Raw genomic sequence first — 18,011 nt, 5'->3', positions numbered from 1 at the left:
ATGGAAGATGGATAGATAAATAAATAAAAATAGGTACCCTATGAGTGGCATGGTGGTGTAGTGGTTAGCACTGTTGCCTCACAGCAAGAAGGTCCTGGGTTCGAGCCCAGCGGCCGACGGGGGCCTTCCTGTGTGGAGTTTGCATGTTCTCCCCATGTCTCCCCAGTTTCCTCCGGGTGCTCCGGTTTCCCCCACAGTCCAAAGACATGCAGGTTAGGCTAATCGGTGGCTCTAAATTGACCGTAGGTGTGAATGTGAGTGTCCAGGGTGTACCCTGCCTCTCGCCCATAGTCAGCTGGGATAGGCTCCAGCTTGCCTGCGACCCTATACAGGATAAGCGGCTACAGATAATGGATGGATGGAGGTACCCTATGGGTACATGTGGCTACTGCTTATAAATAAAATTGTTTTCTGATACAATGTTCATACAGTAAAAATATAGCATATATACATGTTGTCAATTATACTCATCTCTTGCAAGCATCACCAAGCTGTGAGCAGCATCAGGGCTTTGTTCAAAAAACAGTGTTGTGAACTATATCGGTTTTCAAAATGGTAAGAAAGCACTTGTTCATAAATTGTCTTAGAAGCGTTATTTAGTACTAATGAGCACATTTTGTTTCACAAGTGTAAAGAGATTAAAATTTAAAAAATTAAAGCAAATAGAAGTTTGACCAATTATACTTTTACTCCGTTTTCACATTTGTCAAAGAATATATCAGAAATTTATTCAAAAAAATTTAGTCATTGAAAAACATAAGTACTCATTACAGCTCTTGTTGAATGGCTGGAATTCTTAGCCTAAATATCTGCCAAAAAGCTCAAACAAACCGCAAAAAACCAACTTGGAAAACCTTTCATTTGACCTTTCAGAAGAATCAAACAAAAGCTGTGATAATCAAAAGGCAAATTTTCTTAAAATAGACACCACTTGCTTGATATCGAATCAGTAGCCGTGGCAAACAACGAGGTGAATTTAATTTGTCTTTTTATCTGCCAATTATCTTCCAATACTACGAAGTTATAGCGAGGTTTTTCTTCTTTCATTTCTAGTTCTGATTAGTTCTGAAGTTTATCAAGAAATAGAACGGGTAATCGAACTTGATCAGGATAAGTCCTAATTGGTTACGAAGTTTTGCTATTGTTACACTCATTCTTACATTCTTGTACTCATTCTTGTGTACCTTTTTGATAACGCGAGATCAACTGTTCATATTGTGAGATCACGATTCACTGTTCTGGTGATTGTAATGCTTATGCGCATGCACAGTGATGGTAACACAGTGGCTAGCGCCTCTATATGAGGCAATAGCCACAAAAACAAATAAGCTAACGGTGCAAAGTGACTGAGAGTAAACAGATAGCTCTGGCAAAAGTTAGAGGAGGACCAGGGTTATAAACAGGACTATACAGCAGAGAGGTCAAGAGTTCTCTCTGTCAGACAGAGGGGAGTTATTGTACAGGATGATTGCTTGGGGCAGGAAAGATTTCTTGTATCCGTCCCTATGACAGCGAAGCTGTAACAGTCTGTTGGAGAAAGTGCTCCTCTGTCTGTACAGTGTGTGGTGGAGAGGGTGTTCAGGATTGTCCATGATGGATAATCCATGATCTCAGTAACTTTGACCATGGTATGGTGCGAAAAACAAAAAGCATTCACTGAGCAGCAGATCTGCATGTGGAAACAACTTCTTGATGAGAGAGCTCAAAGGAGAATGAGCAGATTGGTTTGAGCTTCCAGGAAGGCTTTAGAGCTCAAATAAGCACTCTCTACAAACATGGTGAGCAGAAAAGCATCTCAGAATGCACAAAATGTCGAAGCACGAAGTGGATGGGATACAGCAACAGAAGACCACAATCAGATATCACGCCTTTCAGCCAAGAAATGGAATCTGTGGCTGTACGAACCTGGACTGAAGAATTCGCCCGGTCTTTTTTCATGTCCTGACCTCAACCCTGTATATTCAGCGTGCTTGTTAAAGGTTTTTATTTTATTTTTTTTATTATTATTTTTTAACCTTCCTAAATCATGGCTGAGACAAGAGAAATGGAGGAAGTGAGTAAGGTGGATGTATGTGTGCGTCTTTGTTTGCAATCCTCTTATGCAAAGTTGATTTTGGGTTCATGTCGCCTGAGGCGACTTTTTCTTTCTTGACAAACCATGTCTTTGTGGGACCTGAAGTGGCCTATTGTTTATGCTCCATACAGTTTCATGTCCTATTGCTGAAATTCAGAGGAAAAACACGGTGTGGTTATTTTAAGCGTGTTTGTCTCGGGCCATGGCGCGGATATCTAATATTGATTCTGACCGTGCTGGTAGCCACAGCGACCCGGCCAACATTCTTCTTCAGTGTTTGCAGAGACAGTCTGATGCGTGTTATGTCTAACTCCAGCTTTTTCTGTCTGAGAAAATGACTTTTTCTTCTTAAACAGATATTTGCTGCAGTGGAATCTATTTAGAGCCAATAAAGGGGATGGCGATGTATCAGTCTGACAATATACTGTTAGTACAGCAGTTAGGCTGTACTGCTACAGACAATGACATTTCCAAGTGCTTGCAATCTGCTTCTTTAAACTCTGATTTGTTTAAAAAAGGTATAAATCAGAAGAAGTGGTGTTACAGTTATTCAGTTAGGGAAATGAGTGGATGTGTTTAGTCTTGTTCAGGCTTTTGCACTGTGTATTAAAGGAAAGTGACACATAACTGACTGAAGCCTGTTTCTCTCTTCAGTGCCACAACACTTTGTGAAGATGCCGGCAGTGCGTAAAGCGTGTCCGGATTGTAGCACGAATGCATACCGTCGGATACCATGCAGTCAGCTGGCCACTAACAAGAGACTACTTACTGTGCCAAAGATATGATGCAATGTCAACCTTCTGTTGTGTCCTTTATGTAGCCGAGCCCATTCCAGTTGACCCAATAGATATTTCTTTATATTTTAATAGTACTATACTTGTAGTATTTATTGTAAAATGTCCAGTGTGTGATCATGTCAGTGTAAAATATGCTGACTGAAATGTGATTCTAAATGTTTTTTTGCCATGTTTGAACATCCTTTTGACGGTAGGTGGAATTCTAGGAAGGGTGCAGACGACGCACCCCAAACTGAATGACATGGAGTTCTGCTTTGCATTCAACATTTAAAGGGGCCGGCTCATCCTTCCCAGAATCCTCTGCGCCAAGTAGTCAAGAGTCTCCATTTTCGATGCTGCTTGCGATATTCCAAAAACTGTCTTCAACAATTCAGTGAACTTGTAGGCCAACATGAAATTGAAGATATATATTTATATTTTAAGTATTTTGTCATTTTAAATTCTTTCAGCTGATCCTTTTTGTTTTCGCATGGTTATTCCATTGTAATGGTACTGAACCCGCCTCGGCCGTCTCGTGGGTGGCCACGAAGGAAAGAAAAGATAGGGTATATTTTGTTCAGAGTGTCCATGTATAATACGTAGATCAAGAAAAAGTTCAAGATGGGTTTCAACGGGATCATGGACAATGAATCTGTGGAGGTTTTGCTGCACAGAGAGCTCGCACATAGCAGTCACATGCTTTCAAAAAATAAACAGTAAACAAAAACCATGAATTGGATTCTGGGCAGTGTGAGCTGGCTCCTTTTTAAAAAAAAAAAAGTTTTGACCGGATTTGTGAAGAAAAAAATTCAGGGTTTCGGAAAAGTCAGGAACCATTGAGAAGAAAACTACAAAGTTAATTTTGTATTTATTATTTACAACATATGTTCTTGGCATTTTCTCAGGCACTGTATTGTTTTTGCAGCCTTTGCTGAGCACATTCTGATCAATATATTTGCTCAATATATTCCCATTAATTCCTGAATACTGATACAGTACATCAATAATATAATTACCCAAGCTACTGGGACAACTGATGATGGTTATGGAAGAGGCATGAAGGATGTATCTTGTTGTTTAACAGTGTGTGTGTGTGTGTGTGTGTGTGTCAAAGCTTCTGTAAGGGACTTTTTTTTCCCGGCTATTTCTTAAGGGAGTTCGCTTCGACCCGGAGATTCCCCAGACTTTACGGCTGGAGTTCGCCAAAGCCAACACCAAGATGGCCAAGAGCAAACTGGTAGGGACGCCCAACCCCCCTCCATCTCAGCAGAGCCCTGGACCACCCTTCATTAGCCGGGAAGCTTGTAAGTAACACACATGCATGGATCGCTGATAAGATCAGAGGCCCCCCAAAGTGCACCCATAATCAGTCTATTAGCATTCCCATTCCAATGAATTTATCTGAGATAACAGGTCTGATTGGGAGAAAAGTTGGGAAACACCCTGTGTAATGCAGGTCATGTGGGTTAGATTTGCTTTAGTAACACAGAACAATGATTCCTTTCAGTACCCTATAATAATTTCATGCTTGTAGGAGTGTTGTCAAGATACCAACCAACATAACTGTTGCATTTGCATGTAGTTGGTTTGGCACATGAATCCAGTTACGCCTGTTGTTGTTGTTTTTTTTTTTTTTTTTTTTAATACTATGAATACGGTACGATGATGCATGTTGCTCACTTGATCCTTATTTGCGAAGTCTTTAGTGACCAGTAACGGGGGGGGGAACAGCTTTAAAGATTTAAAAGATGCGTAAAGATCTTTTAAAATTTTCTCTTTATCATGTTCTGTTTCAAAATAAAGAACTATTTATTTTCAATAAAACTTTAACGAGCAATCTTTTGTTCTGAGAGAGGATTAGTAATGAACAGACTGAGAGATCTCCCAGGGTGAGATGTCTTATGTAAATCAGTCACTGTGAGATTAACATTGACTGACTGTATTGATAAAATATTCAGCCCCCCCCCCCGCAAATGTTTATTTCTTAGTTTCACAGTCCAATTTTGAACTTGTGTACACATGTTTATTTTACTACAATGCCAGCTTAGGCTCTGGCCACACTATAGCTCATGATGGATTTATGAATACTTGGCCATGTAAAATTGGTAGCATTGCCACCATTTGTGCAATACACACCAATTGTTCTCCGAGCTTCACGAGTTGTTTTTTGTTGTGTCTCCACCTCCCTCGTGAGTGGCCAAAAATGTCGCGAAAAATTTCCATGCATGCGTGCATTGAAATTTGATGGCGATGTTTTCGTTGGTAAACTAAGCAGCGAATACTCGCAGACAGGTTTGGGAATGCTTCCCAAAGCTCGGGGAGCATTTGTTGAGCCTTTTGAGATGCATTTGTTTCAAATTCATGTCCCCAATGCTCGCGGGAGCCTCATCAATACAGCAGCTCGGCATAGCCTAACTTTCACTGAGCCCATGTTTACATTAGACCGTATCAGCGGATCATCAGATTAACGTTTTTAAAACGATTAGTGTGCACACAGCAACACCAATACACGATTTGCGTGCACACAGCAACACCAATACACGATTTGCGTGCACACAGCAACACCAATACACGATTAGTGTGCACACAGCAACACCAATACACGATTAGTGTGCACACAGCAACACCAATACACGATTTGCGTGCACACAGCAATACCAATACACGGATACGCTCGGCTCCGCAGGCATCCTGCGCTCCAAATCACTCCGCCCTGAACAGCGAGCGCCCTCTGGAGGGTGCGCACTCCGGCCTTGCGCAGCTCACAGAGCACGCGAGTGAAGTGAACAAGCTGTGTTTTCGGGACTGAGCCGCTGTGTGTGTGATCCCAGCGCATATCACTTACCACTTGCAAGTGGAAGGATGGCAAGCCTAAAGACAATCATAACTACACAATGGGCAGTATTTGCATGAGTATTTGCAGTATTTTCATACTTTTATACTCTTTAATGAAAGGTGATACAAGGCGGAAGTCCGCACCGTTTTTCAGCAGTCGCGTCACATGACCAATGCCAGCAAATCAGGAAGGTGGATGTCACAGTGACGTTGTCCAATGAGACGCCAGCTAGAGCTCAGCACAGCGTATCCGCGTATTCTGAATGTTTACACAGCACCGGAGCTGACACGATCTGGATTGAATACGTGGACGCTGGCGGATTCCCGTTTCCCGGCGTTTCCAGGCGGTTTAATGTAAACGGACAGTGCATCTGCGAAGAAAATGAGACAGATACGGTCTAATGTAAACGTAGCCTGAGACTTAAAGTGCATTTACATTTGGTGATCCTTTGGAGCGTGTTGTGCGCGTGCCTGGGACCCAGTCGTGATGGGAAACAGCTGATGCTGACTTGAGCGCAATCCGCACGCACATATAAAGACTGTTTTCGCAGAGACAAAAGCAAAATGCAAACGAAACCAAAAGCAGTCATAAACATGGCTAGAAACAAACGTGACCGTGATAATACTTCACAAAGCCTCTGTGAAAATAGCGTCCTTATATGCGCGTGCTGATTGCACTCAAATCAGCATCAGGTGTTTCCCATATCGACTGGGTCCTGTGAGCGAGTGCAGCCACTTGAGCATGCGAAGGCGTGATGGTCAAGTGTTCGCCTGCTGTGTGACCACAACTTTTACCGCTCGCCTGTATATCGCGATGCATCTTCACCAAAACCACCTCATTTTCATCACCAAAGCATCGTGAGCTGTAGTGTGACCATAGCTTTAGATTACTGTAATGCTACGTTTGATGATGTTGGCGTGCATCTGTCATAAATGACAATACTTGGCTTCTTTTCATATAATTTATTGGGAGATTTCAGATGTTTTCCTCTCAGTTTCTGGAGGGTTTTAGCATGGCCCAAAGTTTCCATACATCATGGTTCTTTGCTGTTCGAGTCCAGCTTTCTGACTTTAATATTAAGTCTATAGACCCCTTCGCATGTTTGTAAACAAACCGACCGTTGCCAGGATGCGCGCGCAGCCTGGACTCAAACAATGGCGCTGCCCATAGACCGGCATTATGAGCGGTCAGATTATGCAAAACAATTGTCGTTACAAGATCGAGAATGCTACATAAGTTAACTCTAACAAGTGGACATCGCCTACCGGATCCGTATTTAATTAAAGAGTGGACGGACGATGTTAGTAAGTTCCCTGGTATACAATGGCCAGATATATACCCGTACCTTTAGCTTTAGCTACAACAGCAAATACCAACACTAAACAGCAATTTGCAGGAGGTAATGGCATGAAAGGAATGATAGTGTAAAGAGTGCAGCTAAGAGAAATCAGAGCTGCGTAAAAAGCGAGAGGCAGAGACCAGAAATGAAACTGAACGGGGCGGGAGCTACAGTAGGTTAGAGCAGTCAACGTAAGTTGGCATTTAGAGTGAGGGCACACAATTTTACCTTTCCATCCTTGCTTTAAAATTGTGATTTTCGGCATACACAAATAATGATGGCACAAAATCTGGACTGCTTGAGTCAAGCGAGACCTCTCCTACAAACAAAATTGCATGCAAAGCTAAGTTAAAATGCTAACAATATTCATTACATTGTGTAACTATGACCCAGCTAATCAGACAAACATTACCAAAGTATTTTGCTACATCAATAAACGAAGACTAGAAAGAATAAAAAAGAAAGATTTAATAAATAGCCTGATCTTACCTGTGATGAAGTGGGCGCTGCAAACCTGCGCATTTTTGATAGTGCTTTCATCCCAGTCTACACGTTTGATGGCTTGTAGCCATAGACGTCGGCGATTTTTTTTTTTTTTTGGAATGGGTGAGATCCTGCTGGAATTCTGTACATTTTAACCCCATCACTGCTACGATTCTGACACCCGACAACACAACAACTAGGCATTCGCTGAGTCTTTTTTGAGTCCAGGCTGCGCGCGCAATTTCCGCTTGCGTATGAATGACGTTTGCTGCGAAGGGGTCTATTAGGTCCCTTTTCAGCACATCTTTAAGTCACAGTTTTGGCCTCCCAATTTGGCGAGCACCATCCTTGAGTACACCATGTAAAAGTGAATAAGGAATACAGTTAGGTGGCATTCAGTTGACATGTCTAGCCCAACTAAGATGTATAAATTTTAGCCTAGATGAGAGTGATTCTGAGTTAGTAATCCTGAGGAGTTCTTCATTGGTTATCTTATCTTTCTGTGTCTTGCCAATGATTAACATGAGGTTTCTTGTGTGAAATGCACTGAGTCGAGATTCTTGTGAGCGATATGTTGGACAGCAGTCACTTAAGACACAGTCTTCATAGGCTCTTACTTTGTTGCGTACTGACAGGTGCTTGTTCTGCTACACTTGACTGGTCAAACAACCGAAAGTGGAGGCTGCTTTTCCAAGTCTTGTTGAGATTTCAATGTCCAGTAATGTGTTTATGAGTCGGTGTGGAACCAAGATGTATGTAAATTTTTCAACAACATTGAGAGTTGTGTCTTCGATGAGGAAAGAGTGAGTGTTGGCTGCTCCCCCCCCCCCCCCCCCCCAAGCTGATTTGTAAGTCCAAACTTATCACATGAATCTGAGAAACAATTAAGTTGTTCAGGAGTTCAACTGCATAGTGCAGCATCATCAGCGTAGAGGAAATTTCCATCATCTCATGTAAGTAAGGACACTCCAATGTGATCGTCTAGATTTTCGTAAGCATTCATGAATACATACGAAAAACGTACACCAAATGGTGCAATTTCAGCTTAATTGTCCAATACAAGTTGATTTTAAAACAAAGTCAATTCCTAAATTGTCTCGTCTTCTTCCGCTTATCCGGGACCGGGTCGCGGAGGCAGCAGTCTAAGCATGGAAGCCCAAACTTCCCTTTCCCCAGACACCTCGGCCAGCTCCTCGGGAAGAACACCGAGGCGTTCCCAGGCCAGCCGAGAGACATAGCCCCTCCAGCGTGTCCTGGGTCTTCCCCGGGGCCTCCTCCCGGGGGGACATGCCTGGAACACCTCCCCAGGGAGGCGTCCAGGAGGCATCCGAAAAAGATGCCCGAGCCACCTCAGCTGGTTCCTCTCGATGTGGAGGAGCAGCGGCTCTACTCCGAGCTCCTCCCGAGTGACTGTGCTTCTCACCCTATCTCTAAGGGAGCGCCCAGCCACCCTGCGAAGGAAACTCATTTCAGCCGCTTGTATCCGCGATCTTGTTCTTTCTGTCATTACCCAAAGCTCATGACCATAGGTGAGAGTCGGAACGTAGATCGACCGGTAAATTGAGAGCTTCGCCTTTTGGCTCAGCTCCTTCACCACGACAGACCGGTAAAGCGACCGCATCACTGCGGAGGCTGCACCGATCCGCCTGTCGATCTCACGCTCCATCCTTCCCTCACTCGTGAACAAGATCCCGAGATACTTAAACTCCTCCACTTGAGGCAGGACTTCTCCACCAACCTGGAGAGGGCAAGCCACCCTTTTCCGGTCAAGAACCATGGCCTCGAATTTGGAGGTGCTGATTCTCATCCCAGCCGCTTCACACTCGACTGCAAACTGCCCCAGTGCATGCTGAAGGTCCTGGTTTGAAGAAGCCAACAGGACAACATCATCCGCAAAAAGCAGAGATGAAATCCTGTGGTTCCCAAACAGGATTCCTTCCGGCCCCTGGCTGCGCCTAGAAATTCTGTCCATAAAAATTATGAACAGAACCGGTGACAAAGGGCAGCCCTGCCAGAGTCCAACATGCACTGGGAACAGGTCTGACTTACTGCCGGCAATGCGAACCAGACTCCTGCTCCGTTCGTACAGGGACCGGACAGCCCTTAGCAAAGAGCCCCGAACCCCATACTCCCGAAGCACCCCCCACAGAATACCACGGGGGACACGGTCGAATGCCTTCTCCAGATCCACAAAGCACATGTGGACTGGTTGGGCAAACTCCCATGAACCCTCGAGCACCCTATGAAGGGTATAGAGCTGGTCCAGTGTTCCGCGACCAGGACGAAAACCGCATTGTTCCTCCTGGATCCGAGGTTCGACTATTGGTCGAATTCTCCTCTCCAGTACCCTAGAGTAAACTTTCCCTGGGAGGCTGAGAAGTGTGATTCCCCTATAATTGGAGCACACTCTCCGGTCCCCTTTCTTAAAAAGAGGGACCACCACCCCAGTCTGCCACTCCAGAGGCACTGTCCCCGACCGCCACGCAATGTTGCAGAGGCGTGTCAACCAAGACAGCCCCACAACATCCAGAGACTTGAGGTACTCAGGGCGGATCTCATCCACCCCCGGTGCCTTGCCACCGAGGAGCTTGCAAACCACCTCAGTGACTTCGGCTTGGGTAATGGACGAGTCCACCTCTGAGTCATCAGCCTCAGTCTCCTCAGTGGAAGACATGACGGTGGGATTGAGGAGATCCTCAAAGTATTCCTTCCACCGCCCGACAATGTCCCCAGTCGAGGTCAACAGCTCCCCACCCGCACTGTAAACAGTGTTGGCAGAGTACTGCTTCCCCCTCCTGAGGCGCCGGACGGTTTGCCAGAATTTCTTCGAGGCCGACCGATAGTCCTTCTCCATGGCCTCCCGGAACTCCTCCCAGTTCCGAGTTTTTGCCTCCGCAACTGCCCGAGCTGCAGCACGCCTGGCCTGCCGATACCCGTCGGCTGCCTCAGGAGTCCCGGAGGTCAACATGGCCCGATAGGACTCCTTCTTCAGCTTGACGGCATCCCTTACTTCCGGTGTCCACCACCGGGTTCGGGGATTGCCGCCACGACAGGCAACAGAGACCTTGCGGCCACAGCTCCGAACAGCTGCATCCACAATGGAGGTAGAGAACATGGTCCACTCAGACTCAATGTCCCCTGCCTCCCTCGGAAGCTGGGAAAAGCTCTCCCGGAGGTGGGAGTTAAAGACCTCCCCAACAGAGTGCTCGGCCAGACGTTCCCAGCAGACCCTCACCATACGTTTGGGCCTGCCAGGTCTGTCCAGCTTCCTCCTCCGCCAGCGGATCCAACTCACCACCAGGTGGTGATCAGTTGACAGCTCAGCCCCTCTCTTCACCCGAGTGTCCAAGACATAGGGCCGGAGATCAGATGAAACGACTACAAAGTCGATCATCGACCTCCGACCTAAGGTGTCCTGGTGCCACGTGCACTTATGGATACCCCTATGCTCGAACATGGTGTTCGTTATGGACAAACCGTGACTAGCACAGAAGTCCAATAACAAAACACCACTCGGGTTCAGATCGGGGAGGCCGTTCCTCCCAACCACGCCCCTCCAGGTGTCACTGTCGTCGCCCACGTGAGCATTGAAGTCCCCCAGTAGCACAATGGAGTCCCCAGTCTGAGCACCCCTCAGTACCTCTCCCAGGGACTCCAAGAAGGCCGGATACTCTATACTGCTATTTGGGCCGTAGGCACAAACAACAGCAAGAGCCCTCTCCCCAATCCGAAGGCGCAGAGAGGCGACCCTCTCATTCACTGGGGTAAACTCCAACACATGGCGGCTGAGCTGGGGAGCTATAAGCAAGCCCACACCAGCCCGCCGCCGCTCACCACGGGCGACTCCAGAGAAGTGGAAAGTCCAGCCCCTCTCGAGGAGCTGGGTTCCAGAGCCCAAGCTGTGCGTGGAGGTGAGCCCGACTATCTCTAGCCGGTACCTCTCAACCTCCTGCACAAGCTCAGGCTCTTTCCCCCCCAGCGAAGTGACATTCCATGTCCCAACAGCCAGCCGCTGTGTCCGGGGATCAGGTCGTCGAGGCCCCTGCCTTCGACTGCCACCCAATCCACACTGCACCAAACCCCTACTGCTACCTCTGTGGGTGGTGAACCCACAGGAGGTCGGGCCCACGTCACCTCTTCGGGCTGAGCCCGGCCGGGCCCCATGGGCAAAGGCCCGGCCACCAAGCGCTCGCATACGAGCCCCAACCCTGGGCCTGGCTCCAGGGTGGGGCCCCGGCTGCATCCTACCGGGCGACGTCACGGTCCTGGATTTTTTTCTCCATAGGGGTTTTTTGGTGAACTATTCCTAAAATGTGTTTGAATGGACATGACGTCCTAGCTAATAAAGAGATGAAAAAAACACCCAGACACATTCCAGCTGTGGATTTTGCTGCTTGTGCATTCCTGTTAAGTGACTAAGCCTAATCTTGAATCTGCTGGAGTGAAATAAAGACGCCCCTTGCGGTCTGTGAGCAAAAGTATGGAAGGAAATGATTATCTGAGAACATAACATAATGAGATGCTACTCCGTGAGAGAGAGAGAGAGAGAGAGAGAGAGAGAGAGAGACTGTGGTAATTAATGTAGGATAGTGTTCTGCACTGCATTCTGTTCCTGATAGTTATGTCAGATAAGATTGCTTCACGCCAAGGGATACTTCCTAGAATGAAAAAGAATCCTTGTGTGTGTAACATATCACAGATCTTCACTCTTCTTCTGGTTGGATTTATTGCACAAACACGCACTGTAGTTTTGCATGGGTTTGCACAACTCTCTACAACCCAAAACACTTTTTAAAGCATTTATAGATTAAGTTAAAGCATTATCATTACTGATAAACCTAAACCTGGTGTGTGTGTGTGTGTGTGTGATTGAGTCAGGGCACTGTGTGTGTGTGTGTGTGTGTGTGTGTGTGTGTGTGTGTGTGTGTGTTTCAGTGTGTACGTTTCAGTCTTGTTCCCATTGTGCTTCCAGATGAGCTCACAGTTCCTGGTCTGTATCCTAGCAACCCTGATGTGTGGGCATCATACCCGTTGTACCCCGCTGACCTATCACATACCCTCGCACCCGCTTTCACCTACCCCTCCTCCCTACACGCTCAGGTAACACACTGACACTCACATCCGCATAGATCTGTACACCAGAGTCCACACGTTTAGCTCACTACCAACATTAAACACTAATTGACTTGGTCTCCTAACAACTAACACATGATGTTAACTCTGTTCAGACACGCCTCTGTTTGTCTGTTGATAATTGATGCTACATTTGCACACCCAGCATCTGCACCATATCACACCACCACCGCAGGTGCCCTTTGACTGTAAATTATATTGGAGTGTACCGACTGAGCACTTTTTCACATCGTCGAAACACACAGGTTACTGTATACAACACACATTCACACACCACAGGGCTCAACATTAACTTTTAAACGTGGTATCCAGGCATCAGGATTTTTGTTGTCAAAACGGACACCCATGTTTTTTTAAAATGTGCAATTGTATACCATGGGTTAATAATTACATCATCGTACGTGAGAATGTTTAAAGCATTTATGCTTAAAGCATAATATTCTTTCACAGATACAATTTTTCTTTTCTATTAATAGATGCCTCGCCTCCTACGCAGCACTTTGTCATTAATAATGGCATTATATCATGGATTTTTTTTTTTCTGGTGCCTCGAATTGTATTTATCTAACAATATAACTATACAAGAATCATTGTTACAATCAATAATCATTGTTAAAAGAGAGAAAATGCCATGATGGGCCAGCAAAAGCATGGAAATGGCAGTCAGTTGTTAATGTTGAGCCTTGAAGCATGTCCTAATATACTTCCTTTAACCATGAACCTTCACCAGTGGTTCCTGCACACTTCAATACACCAACCCCATGCTGAATTTAACAAACCCCAACCCATCATTTAGTCTCCTGCTTTCTTTATCTCGACCAAAATTTGATTATACTTCAATCTTCGGTGACGTAGCACATCTGCAAATCACATGCTCTGATGCAAGCCTTGGATAAAAATTTGTTGTGTGTGAGGTTTAATGTGCAAACCATTAAAACCACACATTATTCTCATGTGGTATGTGTTTTTGAGGTGAGTTCGTATCGATCAAGGAGAGAGAGAGATTGATTTATCTTTGTTTGTTTGAAATTGTTGACTCATGGCATTCCAGCATCATTAAAATTTACGAGGCCGACAGTGTTCCTTACAATTCCTGGACGTGTGACTGATCCGGATTACATCAATCAGAGGTTTATGTCAAATAAATAGGCATTCCCTCTGATTTTCTGTATTTTTAGTAACAATGGGCCTCATTTGTCAACCTTTTAGTAAAACTGTGTGTAAATGTTTGCGTAAGGCAAACTAAACTAAAATTCTCTTCCAGAATGACACGTTTCGGAAAGGTTGATTATATTCCTACTCGAGCGTGTGTGTTGAACAGCCGTACAGTGCAAAGTGTGTTCCTGACACAGCTCATTTGCATGTAGTGACGTCGACAAAACTCCATAAGAAAGTTCAAATGCGCAGGCAGCTGCGAGCACGAAATGAGCAATCAAGGAAAAGGCTGAAAGACAGAACTGGAAGTTATTTTGACTCACTGCTATACCAATAAAAAAATTTGAGTGCTAAATCCACTGTCAGCTGAGGCATTTGAGGGTTTTTTATCCCCCGCTGGCCGAAAGGCCCGAAATGTTGTGGTGACTTCCGTCCGTCCATCCGTCCGTCCATCCTGGGAATGGTGCTAATCTTCTGAAATCAACTCCTCTTGCAATTTTTGGAGGAATTTTCTGAAACTTGGCAGGATTCTTTATGTCGGTAATATGCATATTGTAATTTCATTAAATTTGGTCACATTTTACCAGAGTTACAGCCCTTGATTGACAATTTCATGAGTGTTTTCTCCTTCTGAAATCAACTCCTCTCACAGCTGTTGGAGAAATTTCACCAAACTTGGCAAAAGGCTTTGTTATATGACAGTTATACGCATAATGACATTTTGTTTAATTTGGGCATCTTTTACCAGAGTTATGCCCTTGATTATTAACAAACTTGCACTTTGGCAATTTCATCAAGGTGTGCTTGCTTTCTGAAATCAACTTCCCTCAAAATTTTTGGAGGAATTTCATGTAATTTAGGGGAAAAAAAATTTATCCTCCGCTGGCTGAAAGGCCCGAAGGGGAATTATATCGTGGCGATGTCTGTCCGTCCTGGGAAGGGTACTCACCTTCTGAAATCAACTCCTCTCACAATTATTGGAGGAATTTCACGAAACTTGGCAGGATCCTTTGTTATATGTCGGTAATGCACGTGTTGCAATTTCGTTCAATTCAGTTGCATTTTACCAGAGTTATGGCATAGTTGCCAGCAGGGGATATTGTGCTCTCAGAGCGCTCTTGTTTAACAATTTTTTTACAACAGATTTTTACAAATCAATTCATTCATATCCAGCTTGATTAACCGAGGTCCATTGATTCCTAATAGCGTATGCGTGCAAACTGAGACCATACAAGTCTGACAACAGATGTTGTCTCGATGAAATAATAAACATCGTTCATTAGAAAAACATGGCTCTTATGCAAGACTCAAACAAAACTGCAGTTTTATCAATAAATCTAAAAGAAGTAGAAGGCAGCAGCACGGTGGTGTAGTGGTTAGCGCTGTCGCCTCACAGCAAGAAGGTCCGGGTTCGAGCCTCGTGGCCGGCGAGGGCCTTTCTGTGCGGAGTTTGCATGTTCTCCCCGTGTCCGCGTGGGTTTCCTCCGGGTGCTCCGGTTTCCCCCACAGTCCAAAGACATGCAGGTTAGGTTAACTGGTGACTCTAAATTGACCGTAGGTGTGAATGTGAGTGTGAATGGTTGTCTGTGTCTATGTGTCAGCCCTGTGATGACCTGGCGACTTGTCCAGGGTGTACCCCGCCTTTCACCCGTAGTCAGCTGGGATAGGCTCCAGCTTGCCTGCGACCCTGTAGAACAGGATAAAGCGGCTAGAGATGATGAGATGAGAAGTAGAAGGCCACGTCATTTGCTGACAGAAAAAGAGGCCATGCCCCCTTCACTGGTATTGACCTGAACAGAACAAGAGGTTAAAGCTCGTCAGATTTTGTGTGCGTGTTTGCAGCTGTTTGTAAGAGCATATCAGTAGTAAAACATGCTGGTGATAAACAGTGTAATCAAATAAATGCAATTGATGTATTAGTTGAGCATGTTGTAAAACTCTCTCGTTTTTAACCCACGCTTAGATCCGTTGGCTTCCTCCAGCTGACGCTCAGGGCTGGAAGTCCAGGCAGTTCTGCTGAAATACGTGTAAGTAGCAAGTGCGCACATGCACGCTCGCACCCTGCTCTTATACACATGAGTACATTCGCAAATCTACAAATCTCCAGCATTTCTTTGGAACATATGTTAATGCTACCAAAACATGACTGATCTGGCGCTGTTTGTTTGCTCTCTCGCACTCAAACATGCAGCGCACTCCCACTCCCACCGACATGAGGAAACAGGAAGGGGCTTGTTAGTCTGCAGGGGCCTAATGGGTAGATGTGGGTTTATGTTCACTTTCCCAACACACACACACGCATGCAAACATGCTTCAACCAATTCCCAGTCTGGTGTGTAGAGTCATATAAATACAGAAATGCCTATACAGCCATTTGGTTTTTCCCATCAGATAAACCGACTCATTTCTCTGGTTAATTGTCACACGGTCCAGGCCACATTAGGGCATTTGTAGACTGAACTTCCTGTTTGCCAGGGTAGGTAGACTTTTGCTAGTTAGAACAGTTTGATAAAGAGGATAGACTAAACTGGACCATTGCTACAGTGTTTGTGAGGAACTATGCAACAAAAAACCTTCCTGGTGAAATCTTACACATCGGTAATCTTATCACCAATCCGTTTTTTTGCATCAGAATCTCCTCTGGGAATATCCACACGCTTTTGATTATCCCAGCCCTCCGATTACTGGCACCATGCACCAAAGTGCCGCCATATACAATCATCATTGACTATAACTACTTCCTGGTTCCAGCTAAAGGTGCACCCGGCCAGCCCTAAGGGATAAACCGTCCATTAAAACCATCCAACATAAAATCCATTATGTTGGCCAAAAAAAAAAATTCCAACACACGTCTGTTAAAAAATGCAGACTTGTCTGGCAATTTTTTTCCCCCCCCAAGAAACAGTTGGTATCTGTGTAATTTTGATAGTAGTTAATGCATAAAATGTAAATTGCTTACTTATTTTTTTTCCCTCCACTTCATAGCTTTTTACATCATACAGTAGTTCATTAACGAGCCACCACTGATTTGAAGATGATGCAGTGAGCTTATCAGCGATGTTAGGATGTCAGCAGTTAATCAACACCATTTCTGACTATTCAGTTCACAGGTTAAAAATTCTCATCCGTTATTCGACTCCAATTACTGTATTCACTTAAGAGTCATTCAAAACTTTTTTTTTTATATAACCTCAGGACAAGCAATAACATGGGGAAAGCACATTGACTTTGTACACTGTCAAAGCTATAACACTAGACACACTGTTGAAGTTTCTGTGAGAAGTGAAAACTTGCATAAGTCGATAAAATGGTGTTTCTGACTTCCTCCATGGGTGTCTCGGCCTCATGATATTTATGCTAGTGATCCTTCTACCTAGCACATTCCATTAAAATTAAAGAGGCTAAACCTACAGAGTCTGTCCAGTTCTTATAAGCCTTCCACAATCCCAGCAGCTCTTTGTGAGGCCTTGACACTCAGTGCGTTTACATGCACATCCAAATCGAGCTAAGGGTCCCAGCAGGGGTGCCAGAGAAATCCAATCCTACATGCACACAAGGAAATCGAGCTATTGTGTGAGGTACATTGTGCACCTGAGCCACAGGTGGCGCTACACGCCCCATCGTGTTGGTACACTTCCGGTTGTCGTCATGAAGAAGAGCTATTCAAGAGTATAAACAAAGTTATCAGCAGTGTTGCCAGATACTGCTGACGTTTTCCAGCCCAAAACATGTTCAAATCCGCCAAAATGCACTTAAAACCGCCCAGTCTGGCAACACTGGCAGTTCCGTGTTCACAAGTTCCGTGCTCAAGCTGTTAGGCTTGCTCTAACAGACTGTATGGCTACAAACTGTCCTGTGCAGACCACTGTTTTGTAAGACAACTTATTTTGCACAATTGTATATTTTTCTAAAGTCCATTTTTTGCTTACAAAAATTTTTTTTTTTTTGCTTACAGTTTAACTTATGTCTTAATAAACACACAAAAAGTTCAATTGTTTTGTTTTTATTGACATTCTTCAGATGTTGGGCATTTATATAACACACACACACACACACACACACACACACACACACAAATACAATGACTTGTTTATGTACACAATTCACAGCTATGCAACAGCTGTACAGATGTATTTGGTGATACAGTAAGTGAGCTAAATTTTAACAGTGCAAACAATGCCACAAAAAGAAAAGATTCATGCCGTTGTCATGATT

The 18,011-nt window shown here is 44.7% G+C and overlaps 1 protein-coding gene across 1 annotated transcript in view; it reads left to right on the top strand.

Moving 5' to 3' along the window:
• The window catches only part of rbpms (RNA binding protein, mRNA processing factor), a 76,376-nt gene that overhangs the window by 42,420 nt on the left and 15,945 nt on the right, over window positions 1–18,011 (top strand). The window contains exons 5-7 of the mRNA XM_060917073.1: window positions 4,004–4,154; window positions 12,481–12,608; window positions 15,760–15,823. Coding sequence (XP_060773056.1) covers window positions 4,004–4,154; window positions 12,481–12,608; window positions 15,760–15,816 — 336 coding nt within the window. The 3' untranslated portion in view covers window positions 15,817–15,823. The remainder of the gene's footprint in view (window positions 1–4,003; window positions 4,155–12,480; window positions 12,609–15,759; window positions 15,824–18,011) is intronic.

This window comes from Neoarius graeffei, chromosome 3 (genome assembly GCF_027579695.1).
Source record: "Neoarius graeffei isolate fNeoGra1 chromosome 3, fNeoGra1.pri, whole genome shotgun sequence".
Classification (NCBI taxonomy): domain Eukaryota; kingdom Metazoa; phylum Chordata; class Actinopteri; order Siluriformes; family Ariidae; genus Neoarius; species Neoarius graeffei.
This window is presented reverse-complemented; position numbering and strand designations above follow the sequence as displayed.